The sequence below is a fragment of the Lepisosteus oculatus genome, unplaced genomic scaffold, assembly GCF_040954835.1.
Source record: "Lepisosteus oculatus isolate fLepOcu1 unplaced genomic scaffold, fLepOcu1.hap2 HAP2_SCAFFOLD_39, whole genome shotgun sequence".
NCBI classification, from domain to species: domain Eukaryota; kingdom Metazoa; phylum Chordata; class Actinopteri; order Semionotiformes; family Lepisosteidae; genus Lepisosteus; species Lepisosteus oculatus.
This window is the reverse complement of record NW_027167923.1, coordinates 1913039-1926172: the sequence shown is the minus strand read 5'-3', so window position 1 is coordinate 1926172 and position 13134 is coordinate 1913039. Positions and strand designations below refer to the sequence as shown.

The 13134-nt window shown below is 42.2% G+C and overlaps 2 protein-coding genes across 2 annotated transcripts; both read left to right on the top strand.

The window, feature by feature from the left end:
• The first annotated feature begins 711 nt into the window (after nucleotides 1-711).
• LOC138227631 (zinc finger C2HC domain-containing protein 1C-like) lies at nucleotides 712-2693 on the top strand. Its single transcript, XM_069186316.1, has 2 exons — nucleotides 712-1979; nucleotides 2383-2693. Exon 1 carries the CDS (start codon nucleotides 734-736, stop codon nucleotides 1385-1387), a length of 654 nt encoding a protein of 217 aa, XP_069042417.1. The 5' UTR covers nucleotides 712-733; the 3' UTR covers nucleotides 1388-1979; nucleotides 2383-2693.
• Nucleotides 2694-8748: 6055 nt separating this feature from the next.
• On the top strand, nucleotides 8749-10670 carry LOC138227633 (zinc finger C2HC domain-containing protein 1C-like). The gene is made up of 2 exons (XM_069186318.1): nucleotides 8749-10016; nucleotides 10420-10670. Exon 1 carries the CDS (start codon nucleotides 8771-8773, stop codon nucleotides 9422-9424), a length of 654 nt encoding a protein of 217 aa, XP_069042419.1. The 5' UTR covers nucleotides 8749-8770; the 3' UTR covers nucleotides 9425-10016; nucleotides 10420-10670.
• Nucleotides 10671-13134: the final 2464 nt, after the last annotated feature.

The following is a 13134-nucleotide window of genomic DNA, read 5'->3' as shown; positions in this document are numbered from 1 at the left end:
GTCATCAAATATGCTTGTCAATTTGTAGCGAAATCGATATACTGTATCATAATCCTTCAGCTATCTATAATGTAGTGAAACGGCTAATTAATATTGATAAATTCCCTTATTCACAGTGACTTTTGCTCAAACCCCTGTTGCATAATGGGTTAATTTTATATAAAAAAACATTTATATCATAGATATAATACAAGCTTTGAAATGAAATAGCACATTTCCAGGTTTCAGTTAAACATTTTTAAAAAAGCTCATGACTTTAAGCATTCTGAACATTGAGAATGTTATTTGGGAAACAAATGTTTATTATAATGTTTATGTTTAGGATCTGTCTCCTACTGAGTCAGCATGCAGCATTCAACACCATTAGGTTTAATATTCAAAAGTTGTGTATTTCCTGAATTGTTTTTTTTTATTCTTTTCTATTAGACCATACTAGACTGTGCAGGATATCATTTATTTGCCATTTTTGCCTTTTCCAGATACCTGGGAAACAAAGCTCATATCTCATTTGCCAATGGAGCCCAGTCCTAAGCCTGGTGCTCTGTCCCCCTCCCCGAAGGACACAGACTCGAATCGACCCGCGCCCTTAAGGCAACAGGATCTGATTTCCACGTACTGCCCGCCTCCCAAGATACAGCTTCTGAAGGCCACCTTCCAAGAGAAACTGATGCAGGAAAAGGAGAAAAAAATGATCGCCATGTACAATCGGCGGCAGGAGGCAGCTCTACAGAAGATGAGAAAATGTTTCCAATATGTCAAATACGCTGCGGAGAAGAAGATGGGGAACAGCTATCGCTTCCAAGCCCAACAGGGCCCCGAGAAGAACACTGTGGGGTATGATCGGTCTTACCCCCTGAAGCCTATGGGTAACAGGAAAGTCTCCGGCCCTGGTGAGGTTCGGGCTGTGGACCGCCCGGACGCACAGAGTGATTCCTTGTTTGCCCCCACCCCGCCTCAGGATGGTCATGAGAGGCCCTGCGAGAGGCCGGGCAGGAGGGGCTCAAGAGTACGCAAACCTAAGGACAGGACTGTCCTCCCCATGGTGGCGACCCCTCCAGGGCAATGCCCTTCTCATGCCAATGGGAAGGAGCACTTTCAGTTGCAAGAGGAGCTACGAAAAGTGGCCGAGGCAGAGGCCGCGCTGAAGGAGGAGCATCGCCGGAGGGAGGCCAGCCTGCAGGATGAGATGCGCCGGAAGGAGGCCATGATGAAGGACGAGATTCGCCAGAAGGAGGCCATGATGCAGGCGAAGCTCTTCAGAGCTCAGGAGGAGCTGAGGATGGTTCCGAGAGAGATGGAAGACTCCAGAGAGGTGGCCGGAAGGGAAAATAGAGGCGAGGCAGAGCGAGCTTTGCCCCAGAGGACCATGGGCCAACCACCGCTCTAAGGCCGTGCCTCTTCTGACCTGCAGAATGGAGAAGCAAAAAGCCTTCACTCCAAGGAAAGCCCTTCCTATCAGAGGAGACAACCTTGATTATGGTTCTCCAATGGAAGATGGCGGATGCGCAGAATCGCACTTTCCCTCTGCGCTTTCCCATCAGGAGAGACGTCAAGTGAGCCCTTGCAGCCGTGGGCTAGAAGACGTCCCCTGTGGAAGGAGAAAGTATCTCAAGAAAGCAAGGCTCCCTGAAAGCGACGTGTCAGCGGCACAGGCCGCGCAGGGCCACTTCAGAAATAACACCACATGTCTGGATGAACAAACTCTGTCAGTGGAAAACAGATATTTGTCCCCTACAAGTCTGATGTGCCCTACCGCTGAGCAATTTCCATATGAGAATAGCCAGAGTGGAAACCCTCAGCTGGTGCCCTGTGAACTGTGTCACGGGAAGTTTGCTGTAGAGAGGCTGGAGAAACACAGCAAGATCTGCAAGAAGCTTCAGAATTCAAAGAGGAAGGTTTTTGACTCTTTCAAGCACAGGGCCAAGGGAACAGAACTGGAGACATACATCCATAAGAAGAAGGTTAAACCGCCAATCGTGGTAAGGGCTATCCTTAAACTCTTTCCAAGCTTCCCTTTTTTTCTCCTAGAGTCAGACTCAGCTTATAAATCAATGTAGACAATAAATAAGTGTTTTATGAAGTACTCTTCTGAAAAACTGCCGCAAAGGCACATTTGCCAGACAGAATAAATGTGTCTTAGTGACTTCTGAATTCTGTTGTAAAAATCTACATATCAAGCAAATAGCACTCACAGGAAACAAAACCATAACTACGTAAATTGTACTCTCTACCCAATGACCTGAAAGGTGGCCCCAGAAAGCTACGTTATTACTGTATTGATATTTTCTTGCCTTGTGAATGGTTTGCGACCAGACTGTGTACGCAGTGCTAGTCTGGACTTTTTCTGGAAGCTGTTTTATTGGTTTCATTTCCTGTTCCCAGCTGAGAAAGAACAACTGGAGGCAGAAGCACGAGGATTTCATTCGGAGCATCAAACAGGCCAGGGAGGTGCAGCAGGTGATCACGCAAGGAGGGAAAGTTGTGAACCTGCCCCAGCCCCCCGCGAATCCAAACCCCGACTACGTGCCCTGCCCTCACTGCGGCCGGCGCTTTGCCCCCAGGCCGGCACAGAGGCACTTCCCCAAGTGTCAGCACATCAGGAGCCGCCCTCCTCCTCCTCGCAGATGAAAACTGATGTGAAGAAGAGCAAAAGAGTCATGATCTTGGCTCACGACTCACGTCCTCCTTTTTCTTTTTAGAAACACATTTAGCACAGTTCATCCGTATGATGATGAAAAAAAATGTTACCTTATTTTAATTAAATGATTTTTTTTTGGTGGACTGGTGTTTGCGTAGCTGTGGTTATTTCAGTTTTTCTCTTATCATTCATACACCTTGACCTCCTAAAAATAATTTTTCAACCTGGAACGTACAATTAGCAGGCAATAGAACAGGTCACATTGGTCTTGGAACCATCAAAAAGCAGTATTCACACATTCTCGGCATCAATTTTCCTTAAAAACAACTGAAAAAGCAAGGTAAAGAGTGATTGATTTTTTTAATGAAAGTTATTTGATTTAATTTATTTAATTTTCATAATATTTGAAATATGTTGGGATTAATGTGACTCAATATTATCTGCAGCTCTTACACTCCAGGCACCTGATAAAGTGGAACGCAGTGTCTTTGCCTTACATGGCGCTCAGCTCTTCCTCAATCCCAGCAGAAGCAGCAGCCTCCGGGTCCTGCCTCATGCACAGCTTAAAATGCAACACCAAGTAATACAACAAACAACAGGGAAAACCATTCACGATCAGACACATCCGTTGATTGCTGGCTCTCAGTAAAGGGACATTGCATCATTACATCACAAAATAGACTACATTTCAAGGTTAAAGAATTACCATGTTCTGCGATTCAGAACGAGGCAGCAAAACTTCCTATAATCTGTTGTGGCCCTATGACATTGTAAAGGAGCAGGCTTGTGAATACATCTCGTTTAATCCAATGGAAATATAACTCTCAACTTTTTTACGTTTTTGCCAATAAATAATACTACATTGTTAACTCTGCATAAAGAACCTTGGAATGGAACGTTTTTTGCAGTGAAATGTTTGCTGCATAACCTATACCCTTTCTCTCCTACATCACATTGCATTAGTCATTACAGTGATTAGTGAGCAGGAAGGGCTGCATCACATCGCAATTTGTGTGGAACTTGAATGCGAATTTGTTACAACATGGCGTAACTTACAGTCCTTTCACAAAATTCATGATTTTGTGCTCAATTTTGAGTTTGTAAAGTTTTTCTATAATGTCAATGATTTTATTTTGTGACTGAAATTAAATACTTTTGTGTCTGCAAAATTGGGACTGTAGTTCCACCTTAACCTACTAGTACTGTATGTCTTTGGACTGTGGGAAGAAACTGGAGCACCTGGAAGAAATCCACACAAATGAAGGGAGAACATACAATTCCATCCAGACTGCACCCCAGGAATTGAACCCAGGACCCCAGCTCTGTGAACCACAGTGCCAGCTCATTGCTATAGTCACTATAATTAATGTCAAAACTCATTTGCAAATGAGCAGCCTGGGATCCAAAAGGATCAAGACAAGGATCCAAACAAAGCACTATCCCAAAGCTTGGCTTTGTACAGTATATCATACAGGGCTTGATGCAGAAGGCAGATAATCTAAGTCCATGCAATAATTGCTAAGGGAAAGTGACTTTGTGTTTTTGGAGGGAAGTCACTCAACATGGAGCTGTGTTAGTGAAATGATTGTTCTGATGTACGGCTGATGTCCAAACACTGAAAACATGATTGTGTATGCAATCGCACTCCCGAGCTCCATTGGGTATGGTTAAAATAACTTTTTATAGTTCATCACATTCAAAGTGTGTGTACCTGATGAAAGTGTAACACGCATTTGGAGGAGTTATTCAGGATTTTCTTTCATTCAACTATTTCAAGACCCATTATTTTCAGATGTTGTAGTATACGTGAATAATGAAAGGCCTTCATATTACACAATGAAGGAATGACTTCGCAGGTGTGAAGAATAAAAGATTAATTCAGCTCACTTTGGGGAGTTTCACAATGGCCCTCCTTAAAGAAATGTGGGTTTGATTAAAGGAGTGAAGAAAAAGCACTGAATAATATTTGCTTCTGTAAACGTAATCATCTCAAAATATGGTTAAAGAAATTGAAGAAGGTTAAACATAATCCAAAACGTATAAGGTCAATTTAAATACAACCAGAATTCTAGTGTTTATGCAATGCATCTGTGGGTTGATATGAAATACGGCCGTTCTTAAACTAAACGAGGTTATCGAGAGCATATTCCGAGTACGGCTGTGGCCAGTTGTACTGTGAACTGCGAGGACCGTATCTTATCCTGAACTGACTGTGCGAATACCGTCCTCTGCTGGCAGAAGGAATAGATTACAACGGCACTGTATTGGCGATTAGTCCTATTGCTAGAATATTGAAACAACAAGGAGTCCGCGGAGTCAAGCAATGCTGAATAAACAAGTACCTGAAATTCAATAGGATTTTGTGTATTGATTACAAATAGGTGTGAATTTCTCATGTACAGTGGTATTCATGGATTCCTTACACAAGCAGCCGTTGTTATGATACTTTCGTAATCTGAATATAAATCTGTTATCTACTTGAAACTGTAATTATTGAATAGATTAATGTCTTTGAAATGCTTCATTAACTGGGCAGTTTCCATGTTTGGAAATGTTTTTATTTTGATTGCTGATTGCTAGATACTGTATGTTTAATAGGCATGTTGTTAATATTTTCTACAAATAAGACAGTTATGCTGTAGTAAATTCTATATAAGTTATATAACATAAGTTATATTTTGTTCTGAGGTCAATTTGAATCTCATACTAAATTACTGGTGTCCTTTTATCTGAGAAACACTACCTGATTGATCACCTGATGCCTAGAAATTAGCATGCACAGTAGCCCAGTGTTTAGCATTGCTAGCTCACAGTGCTGAGGCCCTGGGTACACTTCTGGACCTGGGGTGCTATCTGTATGGAGCTTGTATGTTCTCCCCATGTTTGCATGAGTTTGCTTTGGGTGCTCCGGCTTCCTCCCAAAGTTCAAAGAACTACTGGTAGGTTATTTGGCTTCTGGGATAATTGGTGAGTGTCTGTGTCTTCCCTGCATTGGACTACCATCCAGTCCCAGGTATCTCCTGCTTATTACTTTCTGAGGCTCTGGCTCCCCCGTGACCCCCCGACCCCCTGACCACCTGACCCTGAATTGGATGAAGCGGTTAGAAAATGGGTGGTTTCTGTTATGCTCTGGTCATGCTCTGCCATAGCAACAACTTGTAAAAAATGCAGATGCTAGGATTTAACTCAAAGAAGGAGCTCAGATCAGTGTGTTGGCATCACTGTACAGGTGTCCGGTGTGTTTTAGAACATATGTCAAAATCTTATTTACTAACTTCTAGACTTTTTACCCCCCATATCAGTCTGCAGGTGCACAGTGGTCTGTGGACACCCTCCTTGCTCTGTCGTAAAAGAGGAAATAAAAAGCAACTGGTTTTGACTTTAATGCACTGAGACTGTGGAACTCACAGAACTCTCTTGTCAGAAAGGCAGCTTCTAACAGCTTTTAAGTGAAGACTAAGAACACTTTTCTATTTTATTAAAATAGATTATATATGTTTTGTTTAAATATATGTTATAAATGTTAAAACGACAGCTCGTATAAGCTTGTATTTTTACCTTTCGATCATTTTTAGAATTGCTTTGAGTTGCTTTTACCATGATAAACAGTACAAAATATGAGGTGTTGAACTTGTCAAAAGTTTTAAAGCGCTTTATGACGTAAAGTGTGATGACAGTCCTTGGCGGTCTATGTAACAATTCTTCTTGAAGTAGGTCATCGGGCCAACAGTATATAAACATTAAAGCTCAAGTGCTTTTGTATCTGAACGCTTTTAGGTAAGTAATTTAGCAGCTGCGGTATTAATCGTGATTTTAATGGCAAATTCAATTGCAGGTAAAATAAAAATGGCGGATAACTTTCTTTCTAGCTTCGTGAAGCGGTCGCGCCACATTATACATATATACCATAATAAGAAACATAATATGTACAGTAGAATTTTTCACTTTAAGCTGGCATTATCCAGAACCGGGTCAGGGCCCGGACCCGGACCGTGCAGTGTGGTCCGTCGGCCTTCTAAAGATGTTTAGGAGATCGGGGCGCCCTTGGATTTGATTAGAAACTTGCATAATTTCTTAACTTGACCCCATTATCTTAAAAAAAACGGCCAGGCCAAGACCAAAGCATGAAGGCTGCGAGGATCGGGGGACTCTCATTTTTGGTCACAGCGTACAGTAGTAGATCAGTAACCTCTGTTTATCGTGATAACCTTTAATTATTTTCCAATACTTTTTTAAATGATAAAACACATTGTCTCGCCAGTTTTGCTAAAGATACGGTTTTAGTGTTTACGCATAAATTTGTAAGCCGTAGGTTTAAATCTCGTGGTCTTATTTTCTGCATTTTCATCGTAAGGGAAGGCGCTCGTTTGCGATTTACGCGCTGAATATTGTAAGCAGAGGAGCCTTAAGGCACAGCCTCGCCTTAACACCATCGTTTGCATTGTCATTGTCATCCAGAAAAGCAGTCGTAAGAAAATGAATCTGTGGCGGCTCCGAACATTAAAAAAACTATATCTAGACTGCAAATACATCCCAATCTTACTATCAACACGTTTTAAGACCCCTCTCCTTTCCACCGGTATACAAGCTAAGAGAGAAATATTGGAAATCCCATCTGAAGTAGCCCTCGTCTCACCTTCGGAGCTGTGAGCGATGGGGATCATAATTAAAAGGGGTACAGTTACTTTGAAAATGTGTATGTGATACTTAAATTTAAATAAAATAAAAAGATAAATTATATAACACAGACTGCTATCTATGTCCATGTGTTTAAGACGTATGAATCGGTTTTAAAACAGGCACACCCCTTTACTTCTCACAAATCCAACTGGAGTCTCAGTCCGTCGTCGCGATGAATTAGGAGCTCAGATGTAGGCTAAGTGATTGCAATTTACTTATTTAAAAGAACCACTTCAAATCAAAAGGGATACATTTTGTAATGGTAGTTATCGTATTATAGTATACGATAACTGTATACGTAGTATACGTAATTGTAGATATACAGTACATAAAGGGTATGAATAGGTGTGAGCTTTTACTGTATATTTAATATTTTATCTGACCCACTTGTAGAAACCGCCTACTCAGATTTATTTAAGTGGTCTGCCACCATAAAGACAGAAAAATATAATGACACCCTGTTACATTAACTGTAAAATAAACGCCGTAACTGCGGCCATATGAAAATTTGGATAAAGATTATACAAACATCCTAAGGAGCTCTATGACATATGAGCGTCGTAATAATGGTTGGTGACCTGACGTAACAGTGCTCCCTGAATTACGTGATCTGTATATACCCAAATACAGATATATCACATAGGGAGATGCAGTCAAACATTGCATTGCTATCGTCGTGGTGAACTATTTCTCCGCTGTTTAAAACTTGTTTGGTAAGTGTCATCAAATATGCTTGTCAATTTGTAGCGAAATCGATATACTGTATCATAATCCTTCAGCTATCTATAATGTAGTGAAACGGCTAATTAATATTGATAAATTCCCTTATTCACAGTGACTTTTGCTCAAACCCCTGTTGCATAATGGGTTAATTTTATATAAAAAAACATTTATATCATAGATATAATACAAGCTTTGAAATGAAATAGCACATTTCCAGGTTTCAGTTAAACATTTTTAAAAAAGCTCATGACTTTAAGCATTCTGAACATTGAGAATGTTATTTGGGAAACAAATGTTTATTATAATGTTTATGTTTAGGATCTGTCTCCTACTGAGTCAGCATGCAGCATTCAACACCATTAGGTTTAATATTCAAAAGTTGTGTATTTCCTGAATTGTTTTTTTTTATTCTTTTCTATTAGACCATACTAGACTGTGCAGGATATCATTTATTTGCCATTTTTGCCTTTTCCAGATACCTGGGAAACAAAGCTCATATCTCATTTGCCAATGGAGCCCAGTCCTAAGCCTGGTGCTCTGTCCCCCTCCCCGAAGGACACAGACTCGAATCGACCCGCGCCCTTAAGGCAACAGGATCTGATTTCCACGTACTGCCCGCCTCCCAAGATACAGCTTCTGAAGGCCACCTTCCAAGAGAAACTGATGCAGGAAAAGGAGAAAAAAATGATCGCCATGTACAATCGGCGGCAGGAGGCAGCTCTACAGAAGATGAGAAAATGTTTCCAATATGTCAAATACGCTGCGGAGAAGAAGATGGGGAACAGCTATCGCTTCCAAGCCCAACAGGGCCCCGAGAAGAACACTGTGGGGTATGATCGGTCTTACCCCCTGAAGCCTATGGGTAACAGGAAAGTCTCCGGCCCTGGTGAGGTTCGGGCTGTGGACCGCCCGGACGCACAGAGTGATTCCTTGTTTGCCCCCACCCCGCCTCAGGATGGTCATGAGAGGCCCTGCGAGAGGCCGGGCAGGAGGGGCTCAAGAGTACGCAAACCTAAGGACAGGACTGTCCTCCCCATGGTGGCGACCCCTCCAGGGCAATGCCCTTCTCATGCCAATGGGAAGGAGCACTTTCAGTTGCAAGAGGAGCTACGAAAAGTGGCCGAGGCAGAGGCCGCGCTGAAGGAGGAGCATCGCCGGAGGGAGGCCAGCCTGCAGGATGAGATGCGCCGGAAGGAGGCCATGATGAAGGACGAGATTCGCCAGAAGGAGGCCATGATGCAGGCGAAGCTCTTCAGAGCTCAGGAGGAGCTGAGGATGGTTCCGAGAGAGATGGAAGACTCCAGAGAGGTGGCCGGAAGGGAAAATAGAGGCGAGGCAGAGCGAGCTTTGCCCCAGAGGACCATGGGCCAACCACCGCTCTAAGGCCGTGCCTCTTCTGACCTGCAGAATGGAGAAGCAAAAAGCCTTCACTCCAAGGAAAGCCCTTCCTATCAGAGGAGACAACCTTGATTATGGTTCTCCAATGGAAGATGGCGGATGCGCAGAATCGCACTTTCCCTCTGCGCTTTCCCATCAGGAGAGACGTCAAGTGAGCCCTTGCAGCCGTGGGCTAGAAGACGTCCCCTGTGGAAGGAGAAAGTATCTCAAGAAAGCAAGGCTCCCTGAAAGCGACGTGTCAGCGGCACAGGCCGCGCAGGGCCACTTCAGAAATAACACCACATGTCTGGATGAACAAACTCTGTCAGTGGAAAACAGATATTTGTCCCCTACAAGTCTGATGTGCCCTACCGCTGAGCAATTTCCATATGAGAATAGCCAGAGTGGAAACCCTCAGCTGGTGCCCTGTGAACTGTGTCACGGGAAGTTTGCTGTAGAGAGGCTGGAGAAACACAGCAAGATCTGCAAGAAGCTTCAGAATTCAAAGAGGAAGGTTTTTGACTCTTTCAAGCACAGGGCCAAGGGAACAGAACTGGAGACATACATCCATAAGAAGAAGGTTAAACCGCCAATCGTGGTAAGGGCTATCCTTAAACTCTTTCCAAGCTTCCCTTTTTTTCTCCTAGAGTCAGACTCAGCTTATAAATCAATGTAGACAATAAATAAGTGTTTTATGAAGTACTCTTCTGAAAAACTGCCGCAAAGGCACATTTGCCAGACAGAATAAATGTGTCTTAGTGACTTCTGAATTCTGTTGTAAAAATCTACATATCAAGCAAATAGCACTCACAGGAAACAAAACCATAACTACGTAAATTGTACTCTCTACCCAATGACCTGAAAGGTGGCCCCAGAAAGCTACGTTATTACTGTATTGATATTTTCTTGCCTTGTGAATGGTTTGCGACCAGACTGTGTACGCAGTGCTAGTCTGGACTTTTTCTGGAAGCTGTTTTATTGGTTTCATTTCCTGTTCCCAGCTGAGAAAGAACAACTGGAGGCAGAAGCACGAGGATTTCATTCGGAGCATCAAACAGGCCAGGGAGGTGCAGCAGGTGATCACGCAAGGAGGGAAAGTTGTGAACCTGCCCCAGCCCCCCGCGAATCCAAACCCCGACTACGTGCCCTGCCCTCACTGCGGCCGGCGCTTTGCCCCCAGGCCGGCACAGAGGCACTTCCCCAAGTGTCAGCACATCAGGAGCCGCCCTCCTCCTCCTCCTCGCAGATGAAAACTGATGTGAAGAAGAGCAAAAGAGTCATGATCTTGGCTCACGAGTCACGTCCTGCTTTTTCTTTTTAGAAACACATTTAGCACAGTTCATCCGTATGATGATGAAAAAAAAATGTTACCTTATTTTAATTAAATGATTTTTTTTTGGTGGACTGGTGTTTGCGTAGCTGTGGTTATTTCAGTTTTTCTCTTATCATTCATACACCTTGACCTCCTAAAAATAATTTTTCAACCTGGAACGTACAATTAGCAGGCAATAGAACAGGTCACATTGGTCTTGGAACCATCAAAAAGCAGTATTCACACATTCTCTGCATCAATTTTCCTTAAAAACAACTGAAAAAGCAAGGTAAAGAGTGATTGATTTTTTTAATGAAAGTTATTTGATTTAATTTATTTAATTTTCATAATATTTGAAATATGTTGGGATTAATGTGACTCAATATTATCTGCAGCTCTTACACTCCAGGCACCTGATAAAGTGGAACGCAGTGTCTTTGCCTTACATGGCGCTCAGCTCTTCCTCAATCCCAGCAGAAGCACCAGCAGAAGCAGCAGCCTCCGGGTCCTGCCTCATGCACAGCTTAAAATGCAACACCAAGTAATACAACAAACAACAGGGAAAACCATTCACGATCAGACACATCCGTTGATTGCTGGCTCTCAGTAAAGGGACATTGCATCATTACATCACAAAATAGACTACATTTCAAGGTTAAAGAATTACCATGTTCTGCGATTCAGAACGAGGCAGCAAAACTTCCTATAATCTGTTGTGGCCCTATGACATTGTAAAGGAGCAGGCTTGTGAATACATCTCGTTTAATCCAATGGAAATATAACTCTCAACTTTTTTACGTTTTTGCCAATAAATAATACTACATTGTTAACTCTGCATAAAGAACCTTGGAATGGAACGTTTTTTGCAGTGAAATGTTTGCTGCATAACCTATACCCTTTCTCTCCTACATCACATTGCATTAGTCATTACAGTGATTAGTGAGCAGGAAGGGCTGCATCACATCGCAATTTGTGTGGAACTTGAATGCGAATTTGTTACAACATGGCGTAACTTACAGTCCTTTCACAAAATTCATGATTTTGTGCTCAATTTTGAGTTTGTAAAGTTTTTCTATAATGTCAATGATTTTATTTTGTGACTGAAATTAAATAATTTTGTGTCTGCAAAATTGGGACTGTAGTTCCACCTTAACCTACTAGTACTGTATGTCTTTGGACTGTGGGAAGAAACTGGAGCACCTGGAAGAAATCCACACAAATGAAGGGAGAACATACAATTCCATCCAGACTGCACCCCAGGAATTGAACCCAGGACCCCAGCTCTGTGAACCACAGTGCCAGCTCATTGCTATAGTCACTATAATTAATGTCAAAACTCATTTGCAAATGAGCAGCCTGGGATCCAAAAGGATCAAGACAAGGATCCAAACAAAGCACTATCCCAAAGCTTGGCTTTGTACCGTATATAATACAGGGCTTGATGCAGAAGGCAGATAATCAAAGTCCATGCAATAATTGCTAAGGGAAAGTGACTTTGTGTTCTTGGAGGGAAGTCACTCAACATGGAGCTGTGTTAGTGAAATGATTGTTCTGATGTACGGCTGATGTCCAAACACTGAAAACATGATTGTGTATGCAATCGCACTCCTGAGCTCCATTGGGTATGGTTAAAATAACTTTTTATAGTTCATCACATTCAAAGTGTGTGTACTTGATGAAAGTGTAACACGCATTTTGAGGAGTTATTCAGGATTTTCTTTCATTCAACTATTTCAAGACCCATTATTTTCAGATGTTGTAGTATACGTGAATAATGAAAGTCCTTCATATTACACAATGTAGGAATGACTTCACAGGTGTGAAGAATAAAAGATTAATTCAGCTCACTTTGGGGAGTTTCACAATGGCCCTCCTTATAGAAATGTGGGTTTGATTAAAGGAGTGAAGAAAAAGCACTGAATAATATTTGCTTCTGTAAACGTAATCATCTCAAAATATGGTTGAAGAAATTGAAGAAGGTTAAACATAATCCAAAACGTATAAGGTCAATTTAAGTACAACCAGAATTCTAGTGTTTATGCAATGCATCTGTGGGTTGATATGAAATATGGCCGTACTTAAACTAAACGAGGTTATCGAGAGCATATTCCGAATACGGCTTTGGCCAGTTGTACTGTGAACTGCGAGGACCGTATCTTATCCTGAACTGGCTGTGCGAATACCGTCCTCTGCTGGCAGAAGGAATAGATTACAACGGCACTGTATTGGCGATTAGTCCTATTGCTAGAATATTGAAACAACAAGGAGTCCGCGGAGTCAAGCAATGCTGAATAAACAAGTACCTGAAATTCAATAGGATTTTGTGTATTGATTACAAATAGGTGTGGAATTCTCATGTACAGTGGTATTCATGGATTCCTTACACAAGCAGCAGTTGTTATGA

Coding starts and splice junctions, on each gene's coding strand:
- LOC138227631 (XM_069186316.1), top strand. CDS start 734: ATGAGAAAATGTTTCCAATATGTCAAATACGCTGCGGAGAAGAAGATG.
- LOC138227633 (XM_069186318.1), top strand. CDS start 8,771: ATGAGAAAATGTTTCCAATATGTCAAATACGCTGCGGAGAAGAAGATG.